Raw genomic sequence first — 12,146 nt, forward strand, 5'->3', positions numbered from 1 at the left:
CTACTATTAATTAAAGAAATGCAGATGACCCCTTTCCCATGTTGCATATTCATAGTCTGACTTTCTGTATCATTTTGTGCAGGTAAAGGTCTCTCTAGTCACTTAGCATCCAAAGGGGTCTGTAGTTGGTCAGCAGCATAGAACAACTTAGTCAGTTAATGGAAATACATAAAATTATTTGGTGTTCAAATGCTAAGAAAGAATTTCTACAATGGACAGCATGACACACATTGAAGAGAATGCCTATTTAAGCATTTCCAATCTTTATATGGAAAACAAAAGCTTTCAAAGTCAACTGTTATTAGTTATTGGATATTACCATAAAATTCTAAACAGGTAGATATATTTTTGGGGAACACTATCTGTTGAGTAGAGAAACTCCAGAAGTTTATTTAATTTCCATCTGGGGTCCATTAACAGATTATTCATTGCATGTACGATTTTCTAACTAAAAGCTGCATTTTTATTTTTTGCAATTAAAAACCGTAATGTATGATTTTCTCTTTTCAGGGGGGAGCAGAACATAATATTCCAGTTGTCATTTCAAAAATCTCCAAGGAGCAAAGAGGTAAGATGTTAAGAGAATTACATACTCCCTGTTCCTCTGTAAGCTGTCCTTACTGTAGAATAAGTTGCATTATAAACCATACATTAGGATATGATTGACCAGCTCCACGTTCCCCATGACCATGAAGTAATGGCTGAGTCTAATTCCTGAGGCTCTCCTTTTATTACTTCAGGGGAGCTTTTCTCTCACAGGAAAGCAAAGAGGAAAGATAAGAGAGAGTGTGACTCTATAAATTAGGGAGTGCATAGTTTTTCAGTTATTTCATTAAAGACAAACATATCCACACATTTAATGATAAAAGGTCCCGTCAAATATAGTCAGTTCCTGATATACATATTTTTTTTGTTCTCATATGCAGTTTACTCAGTCTATCATGAAATTTCATCTAGAAAAACACCACAGATGTAAAGCTACTGAAATCAGTAATGTTTAAAAAGAAATGCAGAGCTGATCCCATAGCTGAACGATTGAATGTCTAGATTCAAATTTTTCATAGACACTTGCATATTGTAGGTACGTGACAAAATCTTGTCATCCATCCAGAGGAGCCACCAGGTTTTAGCAACTGTAAGATCTAAAATGATAGAATTAAATGGAAAAAGGGTTTTCAATATTTGGGTGGAATCATAAGATTGTTTTGCATTTTTGTTACTAGTGGATCATTCAAGATGTTATCTATAAAAAACATTTATTTTTCCCTTGTATCAATTTTGATTTTATTTAATAATAAAACTCTTTCTGTATGAAGAAACCAGTTTATGCATAATCATTGCCCTTCTGTCTTCACAGCGGAACTTTCAGGTCTGCTCTTTATTGGGGATGCAATTCTGCAGGTATACATTTTACTCTTATTTTCTATGTGCAACCAAAACATAAATTCAGTTCACCATAGCCCACTTGAACCCACACTTTTCTTTTCCTTGCAGATAAATGGAATTAACGTGAGAAAATGCAGACATGAAGAAGTGGTGAGTTTTCTTTACTTTTTCATAATACCATAATTTCCCCATGTGCAAATGAAGATTCACTGCATTGCTAAACACTGTTCAGCTTATTCATTAGGTAGATATGATATTGGTCCAGTGTGTGCTCAGATTTTCAGATGATCTTTTAGCTGTTCTATATGTGTGTGTGTTTCATATTAGAAACAGAACTGTGAGCACTGCCCAGGATGAAATGCACTTCCAATAAATACTTTGAAGGTTGCTTGTAATGTTTTTTTAGGGTTTCTATTAATCACTGCCAGTCAGTGTCCACTAAATATATCTCTAGGTGAAAAGCATCTGTAACACTTTTCAAATATTTAAAAGCTTAAAAACAGGGGACCCTGGGTGGCTCACTTGGTTAAGTGTACAAGTCTTGATTTCAGCTCAAGTCACGATCTCATGATTTGTGAGATAAAGCCCTATGTTGGACTCTATGCTGACAGCAAGGAGCCTGCTTGGGATTCTCTCTCTCCGTTTCTTTTTGCCCCTCTCCTGCTCACACTCTCTCTCTCTCTCTCTCAAAATAAGTAAAACAACATTTTTTAAAAGCTTATAAACAATAGAATTTATGTCTGTAAAATCTTACACAGTAGCAGAGTCAACTGGAACAGCATATAAAGAGAGAGAGAGAGAGAGCGAGAGACAGAGAGAGTTAGAGACAGAGAGAGAGAAAGAGAAAGAAAGAGACAAAATTTAGAGGAGTTAATCTTAAGGTACACTGAATTAGCCCTGGGTAGAACAGTCACCAATTGTGTGTGTGTGTGTTGTTGTTGTTTCTGTGGTTATTTGCTTATGTATATATTTTTGGATGTTGGTAAAATACGTAGATCTGAAGCCCAGACCTCAGATACTCTAATTCAGTCAGTTTAGGTGGACCCAGGAATGTGGATTTTAACAACTGGCCCAAGTGGTTGGACTCTAGGTACCCTGTAAACCACACCTGGGGAGAAGCTGGAAGGTTAAAGGGCTTCTGTTAGGGACGGTGAGAAGACATAAATCATGGTACAGAAGGAAGAGGACTGTGGTGGCATTCAGGAGCCATCTGTCATGGCTGATTAAATAGCATTCATAGAGCCTTCAATGAATTTCTGTAGAGCTCACAAGGGAAAGGACCAAAGAAAAATTATGTTTAAAAGTTTATGCGCAAAGGCTGTGTTTGCATGCATTACTCCTCTCCAAGCTACTTGGAGAAAACTATTCTGATATGTTTGTTTGTGTGTTTCAGACCCAAGGAGGTTGATGTTCTTTGTGAAAAGCCACAGTTCCAAGAGTAGTGATGGGGGTGGGGAGTTCTCAATTGCGCATGCTTCTGGTAACTAAGCACAGTTAGTTACAGTCCTCACTTGTGTTTGTCTTCTCCAAACTCTTACTGAGGCCACTGTATTGCCACTCTGTGGTGAGTGTCCTCTAACATACAAGTATTTCAAGTCTCAGCTTTATTACAAAGACATACAGAAAAAGCAGTGTTTCAGAACAGGTTTTAGGCAAATGAGAGCACAGCACGGAGCACTCTGTTCTGCAGATTCATATGCAAATGGTAAACAGAGCCACGTAAACAAATATATTTCAACTTCAGTCTTTGCTTAAAAATACAAATTGATTTTAAACTCATTATACAGGGAGCAAAAACAAGTGCGTTTGCTTTTAAAACCACACGCTGTGAGATGGGGCTGTGTTTGCAATTTGCTTTTCTGAGGGGGCTGGGTGCTTAGACAGGCTGTCCTGTAGCGGTGATTAAACAGAGGAGTGTGGCAAGAACGATTAGAATGTGCTAATAATGCCACTTCCTTACGCTATTCATTCTGTTTCAAAGAAAAGGAATTTAGAATTATATTGCAAATTTATGTGGCACTTCACAATAGGCTTGTGTTCTTTTCTGACAGGCTTAACCTTATCAGCTTTGGAAAAAATAGGCACTAATATTCTTAAGTTCCGATCTTTCACTTTCCAACAGTGATTAGATGCCTTTTGTCTTCATTGCTAATTACCTAAGCAAATAGACTGACTTATACCTCCGTGGAGCTGAGATATTAATTAAATGTTTAAGAATGGACTCAAATGGGCAGGAAAAGCCGCACCGAGCTCGGAGGATATAGATGGTTTTAAAATAGCCTGCTGGTGTGCCACTTTCCTTATTCCAAATCGGTGATTCACACCGAGTTCCAGACTCAGAAACAAACTGAGTAGGTGTGGCAATATGGTGTGGTTCACAGACGTTTCCTTTTATTCGTCTGCATTACTCATTGACATTGCTAGAAATCTCGAATCTGGCCCCTGATTAGTTTCACTCTCCGGATACCTCCACAATAATGTCTATGTTGGAGTCCTGCTGACTCTGTGTGTGTTGATCCATGTAGAAGGGGAATCTCAGTGTCCGCTGTGGCCCCAAGGAGGACCTTTAAGGAGTTCTTTAGGCAAATGCCTAGAATTAGATCCTCGAAGCATTTGTCTGTCTGTTTCTCATGTCACTAGTCTGGGCATACAGTATGTCAGTTCAGGGCTGGCTCCCACACCATGCAAGGCATTCATTCCTCTTGCTGCAAGTTTGCTGAAGAAGACATGTTTCCAAAGTTTCTACATTAAGAAAGATTAGCACAAGTACCAAATGCAGCTTGGCATGTGACTTGGTGGAAAGGTGGCAGAGTCCAGTATAGACAGCTTTCACACTCACAAACAACCGTATGCAAATGCTTACAGTGTAATTTCAGGCAAACGAACTTACTGGCTTGTCCCTCTCTTACTTATTTTAAAAAAAAAAAAAGTAACTACTTTTATAAAGATCAAATGGAAATAATGTGTATGAAATTCCTAGCACAGATCTGGTAAGTAAATAAAATATGTACTATTTTATGCCATCAAATAATATTGCTTCACATGCTGGCATTCTTTTCCCTATCCCTGGACACTTTAAGTTGATTGCCATCTATCTATCTATCTATCATCTATCTATCTATCTATCATCTATCTTTGACTAACAGATAAACGGATCACATATCAAAATCTGACTATCATCTATGTGAAATAGACTGGGATGGAGTCCTTTGTGTGACAGGAAATACTATATAAATAACTTTGTCTCTATTTATTGGTATGTGAACATCATTTCTGTAGAGTTTAATAATTGAGAGAGTGTACAAAAAATTAGCGGGAAAGGGCATGTTGATTTATCATGGTCTTCAAAATGTAACGGTGGGATCTATTTATACTCATGAGAAATAAAAGGAAATAAGATCTATCTATAGCAGAAAAAAATGCAACTTAAGTCTGCAAAAAAGAGAGTTGAAAATGAGAATTTATTAGTGTAATTGAAATTTCCATCTAATAAGACTTTCAAAACAGAATAGCTCATCATTAGGTGAAGCAGAATGGATGGATAGATGATTCCAGAGGTTTCTTTCTTAAATATTTCTGGTTTCATGTTTGAGATTTATGGGTTCTAAAAAAAGAGGTTCATTTGCCTTTTGTTTTCATGGTTTTGCTGATAGAAAATATTAGATAATTAGAAATGCAAATAACTAATTTGTTCTCAATTTTCTATTTTAAAACAAGCTCTAAAAAACTGCTCTTATACCTCTTATAAGTGCAGAGTGGGTATCTCAAATTATGTCAGTTAAAATCATATATTCACACCATAAAAACAAATTGTGATAAAACTAATGTAAAATGTTGTTTAATAGCATTTTAATTATTATGATTTGCTTAAATTAGTTTCCACTGGAATAAAAAATATGTTCTTTTTTTTAGCTTAGATTAATCAGAAAATAACTCTATAAGGGCTATATCCTGTCATCTGAAAATAAGGCATTAATTTATATATTGGAACAGTTTATGAGGTTTTATGAGTTACTAAGGAACATATTTAAGATGTGATTTGGGAACACACATTATTTTACATCTTGACAAAAGATTAAAATGTAACGGAGTTGCAAATCATGTTTTACCTAACTGCTAATAACTCTCACTTTGTTATCAGTTTGTAAATAGGTATTGAGATCTAACTGATTAATACTTTCCTTAAGAATTCTAACAAAACAGAGTCTTTTTATTTAAATTAGCTACTACCAAGGGAGGCTGTACATGAAATAATCACACTTTTAAGATTTCCCCCTAGTTTTGGAAACATTAAATGCAAAGACAAAAATGTACAAAGTATTGTTTATGCTATCTCTGATTTTGAAAAGAAGGTATCTAGACTTCGCTTTTTATTAATACTAATAGGCCTTCCTTCTCTGCTAAACACAAGGACCTGTCCCCTCATTAGGTATGCATATAGATAACACAGGCCACACTTTAATTAAATGGGTGATCTTCACTCCTGGTTACTGATTTTCATCAAATCCTTATTTGCTGTCTAACATAGCTCAAAGATCCAATTTTGCAACTCCCTCAATAATGAAACAAAGGAAATCCTGGTAAACCAATTACTTAGTGGAGCCTCAGCCAATTTTTATCTAGAGGAATGGACACAGAGACTACATAGCAGCAGGCATAGGATGCCATGTTTTACTAGGGGACAAGGTGACTGGTGAGGTAGAAACGAACATGTCGATACCCACTCTTCACCTCTAGCAAAGACTTCTCAGTCACTCCTGCTCCCCAGGTGAGAATGATGAGGAGATATGTGTCATACAGATTATAGACTTTTCACAAAACTAACATTTTATTTTCAAAATGATTAAAGTGAAAGTCAAGGAGAAGAAAGCATAGGAGAATGGAAATTTCAAGTTCTGAGTTAAAAATTGTGTTGCAGGCACTTTTCAGCTATGGGATATTCCTAAAGTTCCTAAATCTCTGGCCCTCATTTTTGTGGTCTGCAAGGCAGAGAGTTTGAAACAGAGCAGTCTTATACCTTTTTCAGCTAAAATATTGAATTATTTTATTGAACACACACTTTAGTAAGCCTGGAGAACTGTACAACACAAGGGGTAAACTATAGTGGGTCTAACTCTGGGCCTTAGTTGATAATAATGTATCAACATGTGCTTATCACTTGTAGCAAACAAATGCATACCTGGGGCAAGAGCTCAGTAATAGAGGATACTCTGTGTGAGAGAAGATGGGGAAGGAAATTTCTGCACAATTTTTCTGTAAACCTTAAAACATTTTGAAAAAGATGGATCTTTTTATGATCCATTTGTTCCTAAAAAGAACAAAAAACAACTTTCCATGCAGTCTTTCATGAATGAATGGATATATGCCAATATTATGGCTATATATATATATATATATAGCCATATATATATATGGTGTATAATGTATATATATATATATATATGGTGTGTAATGGTGTGATATATATATATATATATATATCAAGTGTATATCAAGTCTATCAGGTGTATCAAAAATGGTGGAAATCAAGAAATGATGCTGAGAGCTATCATAATTACTCAGCTTAGGGTTTTTTTTTTCCCCCTTTCGGACACCCATAAGTCCCATGGATTCAGTCTGTCCCTGGGACATTACTCATTAGGGGAGAAAAATGTTTTGGAGAAAATGCCTTTAACAGATCAGGGCATAAGGGATGACGCCTCGCTGCCTGTAAAAAATGTGCCTCAGAACACTCGCTCACACTACGTGGTGAAGGTGGTGGTATCTGGTAGAAACAGCGCTGTGTCCCCAGAAACAATAATGCTTGTCAGCGTCTGCCATAAGTAAGAGAATCTGACAGAAGTGGCCAGAAAAGAGGAAAGAAAGGGAGATGGAGCGCTGGACATATGGAAGGACTAAATTTCTGGGAAACAGTCAGAACCATCGGGGGACGGATGATTTTTTATGGACGTTGAGATTCTGCAGTTGTGTGGGGAATGAAATAATAAATGCTCTCATTGGTCATTCTCAACATGGATAGCTCTCACTACGAAGGGACAATAGCATGAATCCTCCAGATTGTGAAAACCTGTGGTCCTGCAGTAGTGTGGAACCTTCTAGAAATCATATCTACAGCGGTTCCCTACTGGAAGCCTTCCGAGAAGCTCTGGAGGGGTATGTTCTGAAACAGTTCTGAGACATATCCTGATGCTACAAACTACCACTGAAGGCTGGGTAGTACACGTGATTCTCTGCATCACAGATCCAGGCATCAGAAACGGAATACCCAACGTTTAGTTGCAGTTCCAAAGTTCAAAAGTTCCTAAAACACCTGCTATAGGATTTGCCATAGAAACTCTCCTATCTTTATTCGGTAGTTCCGACATTATGTATATAAACAAACTCCTAGAAAACTTCCTCTGCTCCCTAGTTTTGGGTATAGAAATAGCATAGAAAAAAAGCATATGTGACCCTTTCAGGATTAACTATCAAAAGTCAAATCGAGGGCCTTCTGCTCTGCTCTGAATGCCTGTGTCTCCGCAGACATGTGATGAAGTTCTAATGCCAGTGTGCTAGCATTGGGAGGTGTTTGGGTCATGAGTGGGATTAGTGACCTCATAAAGAAGCCCTACAGAGCCAGCTACCCACTTCCCTCATGTGAGAACACAAGAAGTCTACACCCCTAAACCGGGTCCCCAACCAGCAATGTTGGCATACCGATATCAGGCTTCTTCAGATGGTTAGAAATAAACTCCTGATGTTCGGAAGCTACCCAGTCTGTGGTGTTTTGTTATAGCAGCTGGAACGAAGTCACCTTCCCATATGTGCGTGATTGGAAGCAAGTCATGCAAGCACAGAGATTGGGGGCTGAAAGGGATGCTTCGTGTTTTCCCTCCTGCAACTCTGCTTAATGACAATAACAGAGTTGTTGATAATTTTTTTTTTTTTTTTTTTTTTTTTTTTTGTAAATAGAAAGCAGATTTTCACTTCAGTGGGAACTCTTCTAGGAGGTCTGAGAAAGCTGAAGCAAAAGCCAATGTCTGGCAGACATTCACATTACAGAAATCAGATGGGAGTCAGAGCAAGCAGGGGTATTATAGCCAAGAACAGAAGATTGAATTAGAATTCAGCAAAAGTGAGTATTTGGCCCCAGGCACAGTAGAGGGCTTGGGGGAGGATCAAGTGAGGTAGATATTAGGGACAGCAAGCTTCTCTGCCTTTCTCCTTCTTTTAACTCTCAGAACACTGGCAGCTAGGTGTTGCTTGTTTGTTGGTTTTTTTTTTTTTTTTTCCTACCACTAAGGAGGGGAGGTGAAATTTGTGGTGAAACTGATCTAAAAGAAAAAGAGAATAAATAATACATTTGGACTCTTCCACTGCACTCTTAGTTCCCACTAATAATTCCATAATACAGGCTAGTGTGGGTTTAACTATGCATCCTCTACCCAAAGCTATCAATTCAATTTTCAGTGCCTCACTTTTAAATGTTGGCTGATACCAAAGGATCGTCAATATTTGAAGAAAATCATCCACATCAAAGACAAAAACTAAAGCAGAGGGAGAAAAAAAACGAAGGAAACAGACAACATAGGTGTCAAGAAAAAAAGCCAGAGGGCTCAATATTGTAATATTTTCATAGAACTGGCAGAGACTACTATATAATTTTTAAAAGCCATCATTATATATAAAAGGAACATGTTAAAAAAAGAAGATACTAAAACTTTGATAAAATATTGAAAAAAACTATAGAACACATGAGGATTACAAAATAAAGTTGGGAAATGGCCAAAATGGAATAAAATAACAAATAAGTAGGCAATAAGAAAGGAAAAATATTAGAGATATTCTATTTAAGAATTTGAACATAAGAATAATACAATTTTCAGAAAGAAAATATGTAGAATGGGGTTTGGGTGTTATAGAAGGGATGACACAAGAGAAGTATCTAGATTTGATGTGTATACTTTCAAATATAAATGAAATGTCAAGCAAAAAAGAAAAAGAAAAAGAAAGCATGTCTAAATATCTATGGCTCCTATGAAGTGGCATAATATTATGACTTTAGTTCGTATTTCCTTAATGGCTAAGAATATTGAACATCTTTTTATGTGTTTATGATATTCCTATATATTTTTGATTAATTGGGCTATTGACTTACTGATTTTGAAGAGTTTGTTTATTTTGTGCATTCTGTCTGCAAGTCAAATATATAATTTGCAAATATCTTTCCCAGTCTTGGCATATTTTGTCAATTTCTTAATTGCATCTTTTGAATCTCAATGTTTTTGAGTGTCATGAAATTCAGCTTATGGATATTTTAATTGTATCACTTGATTGCAGGTTTTGCTGTCCTATCTAATAATTCTAAGACTGTGAAGATTTGCTGCTCTGTTTTCTTCTGAGGATTTCACAATTTTAAGTATTACAGTTATGCCTATGACCAGTTTGGAGTTCATGTTTACAGATGGTGTGAGATAAGGTCATATGGGTATCCAGATGTGCCGGTGTCACTTGCTTTGGCACTTTTATTAAAAATGAATTGTGCTCAGTGTAAGAGTTTATTTCTAGGTACTTAATTATGTTCAGTTAATCTGTTTGTGTATGCTGATGTCAATATCATACCAGTGATTATTGTAACTTTGCAGCAAGGTTTGCAATTGAAAATTTTAAGTTCTCAAATTTTATTGTTTTTATACTTGTTTTTTATTTTTAATTTTTCAATATTTGATTTTTTAAATAACTTTTTGATGTTTATTCATTTTTGAGAGAGAGAGAGTAAGAGAGAGAGAGAGCGAGAGCACCAATGGGGGAGAGACAGGGAGAGAGGGAGACACAGGATCCAAACCAGGCTCCAGGCTCCTAGCTGCCATCACAGAGTCTGATGCAGGGCTAGAAGTCATGAACTGCAAGATCATGCATGACCTGAGCGAAAGTCAGCCACTTAACCGACTGAGCCACCCAGGCACCTCTTAAATACTTGATTTTTAAATAAACTGTTTATGTTAGAACAGTTTTAGATTGACAGAAAATTGTAAAAATAGTATTGAGTGTTGTAATATTCTCTATACCCAGTTTTTCCTATTTTATCATCTTACATTATTATAATACATTTCTGACAATTAATAATACCAATATTTACACACTGTTATTAATGAAAGTCTGATTGACACTCCATTCAAGTACTGGTGAGATATTTGTGGAATGTACCTCAGGAGGTTTTTTCTAATGTATTCCTTATGATTAGATTGGTTTATCTGTGTTGGGGAGGAAGACTTTAAAAGCAGAGTGCATTTTTGTCGTATCATATCAAGTGTACATACTATCAACATGACTTTATTAGCATCAATATTAACCTTGATCACCTGGCTGAGATAGAGTTTGTCAAGTTTCTCTACTCTGAAGTTACTTTTGTTTTCTTTCTGTACTATGCTCTTTGGAAGGACGATGCTATGCAGAGCCCACAAGTAAACATTGAGGAATATGCTTCACCTCCAAAGGGTGTGCTGTCTACTTGCACACTTTGGATTCTGCTACATAGGAGATTTGTCTATACATCTTATTTGTTTATTCAATCACACTTTGGATTCTGCTACATAGGAGATTTGTCTATACATCTTATTTGTTTATTCAATCATATTGATTGTTCAGCATAAACTTGTGAATGTTTAATTTAGACTTTGGATTATAAGCCAATGCTACTCTTTTGTGTGTGTGTGTGTGTGTGTGTGTGTGTGCAGAAAGTTCTAGCATTGGCTCTCAGGAGCTCTTACAGGTGGCTCCCATGTGGCTTTGAAATACTCCATCTGAATTTTTTTTAGCACTTCTTCTTTTTTGGCATTAAAATGTGTTTAATCTCATCTTATATTTGTTGATATGTTCTGCCAATCCAAGCATTAGCTGTTACCCCTAGAGGTCCTGGCTCCCTTGATTAGAGAATATATTAGAAACCAAAATCTGACTCCCAGATGTGCTCATTGCTGCTGGCATAGAAGTGCCTTCTACATACTTTCAGCTGCTGGAACAACAAAACATGTGTGTGTACAGACTTGTTCAAATGCACAAATGCATTCACCTCATTTCTGTAGATAAGCATTTATGTCCATATTAAGATGAATGTGAATTGATGTGGCTGCCTCCAACGTAATCCAGTGTCAGGTGAATGCTATCCATTCATCAGTCAGTGGATACTTGGGCTGCTTCCATATTTGGCTATTGTAGATAATGCTGCTATCAAAATTGAAGTGCATATGTCCCTTTGAATTAGTATTCTTGTATTCTTTGGGTAAATACTTAATAGTACAATTGCTGGATCATAAGGTAGTTCTATTTTTAACTGTTTTGAGGAACTACCATTGTGGTCAGAAAAGGTGAATGGTATGACTTCAGTCTTCTTGTATTTGTTGGGATGTGTTTTGTGATCTAATACATGATCTACTCTGGAGAATGTTCCATGCACATTTGAAAAGCATGTGTATTCTGCTGTTTTAGGATGGAATGTCCTCAATATACCTGTTAAGTCCAGATATCTACAAAATAGCTTTTAGGATTTTGATGACTTTTAATTTTGATTAAATTGATCAGTTTAGGAAAATCAACATTTAAACAATATTAAGTCTTATAATGCATGAGCAGGAATTATCTTCTCTTTGTTCTATCCTCAAGGTTTTGTAGTTTTGTTCATATAAGTTCTCTCTATATATTTTGTTAGATTTAAACCTAAGTATTTCAGTTCTTTGGTGTTATAGTCAAAGATATTGCTTCTATAACTTCAAACTCTAATT

At 36.3% G+C, this 12,146-nt stretch overlaps 1 protein-coding gene across 2 annotated transcripts in view; it reads left to right on the forward strand.

The window, feature by feature from the left end:
* SNTG1 (syntrophin gamma 1) overlaps positions 1-12,146 on the forward strand; it is a 313,487-nt gene that overhangs the window by 73,656 nt on the left and 227,685 nt on the right. For both annotated transcript variants that reach the window (XM_039217478.1, XM_039217480.1), the window contains exons 4-6: positions 511-568; positions 1,358-1,401; positions 1,495-1,536. In XM_039217478.1, the coding sequence (XP_039073409.1) occupies positions 511-568; positions 1,358-1,401; positions 1,495-1,536 (144 nt within the window). The remainder of the gene's footprint in view (positions 1-510; positions 569-1,357; positions 1,402-1,494; positions 1,537-12,146) is intronic.

Source organism: Hyaena hyaena, unplaced genomic scaffold, assembly GCF_003009895.1.
Source record: "Hyaena hyaena isolate Hyena2069 unplaced genomic scaffold, ASM300989v1 scaffold_697, whole genome shotgun sequence".
Lineage (NCBI taxonomy): Eukaryota > Metazoa > Chordata > Mammalia > Carnivora > Hyaenidae > Hyaena > Hyaena hyaena.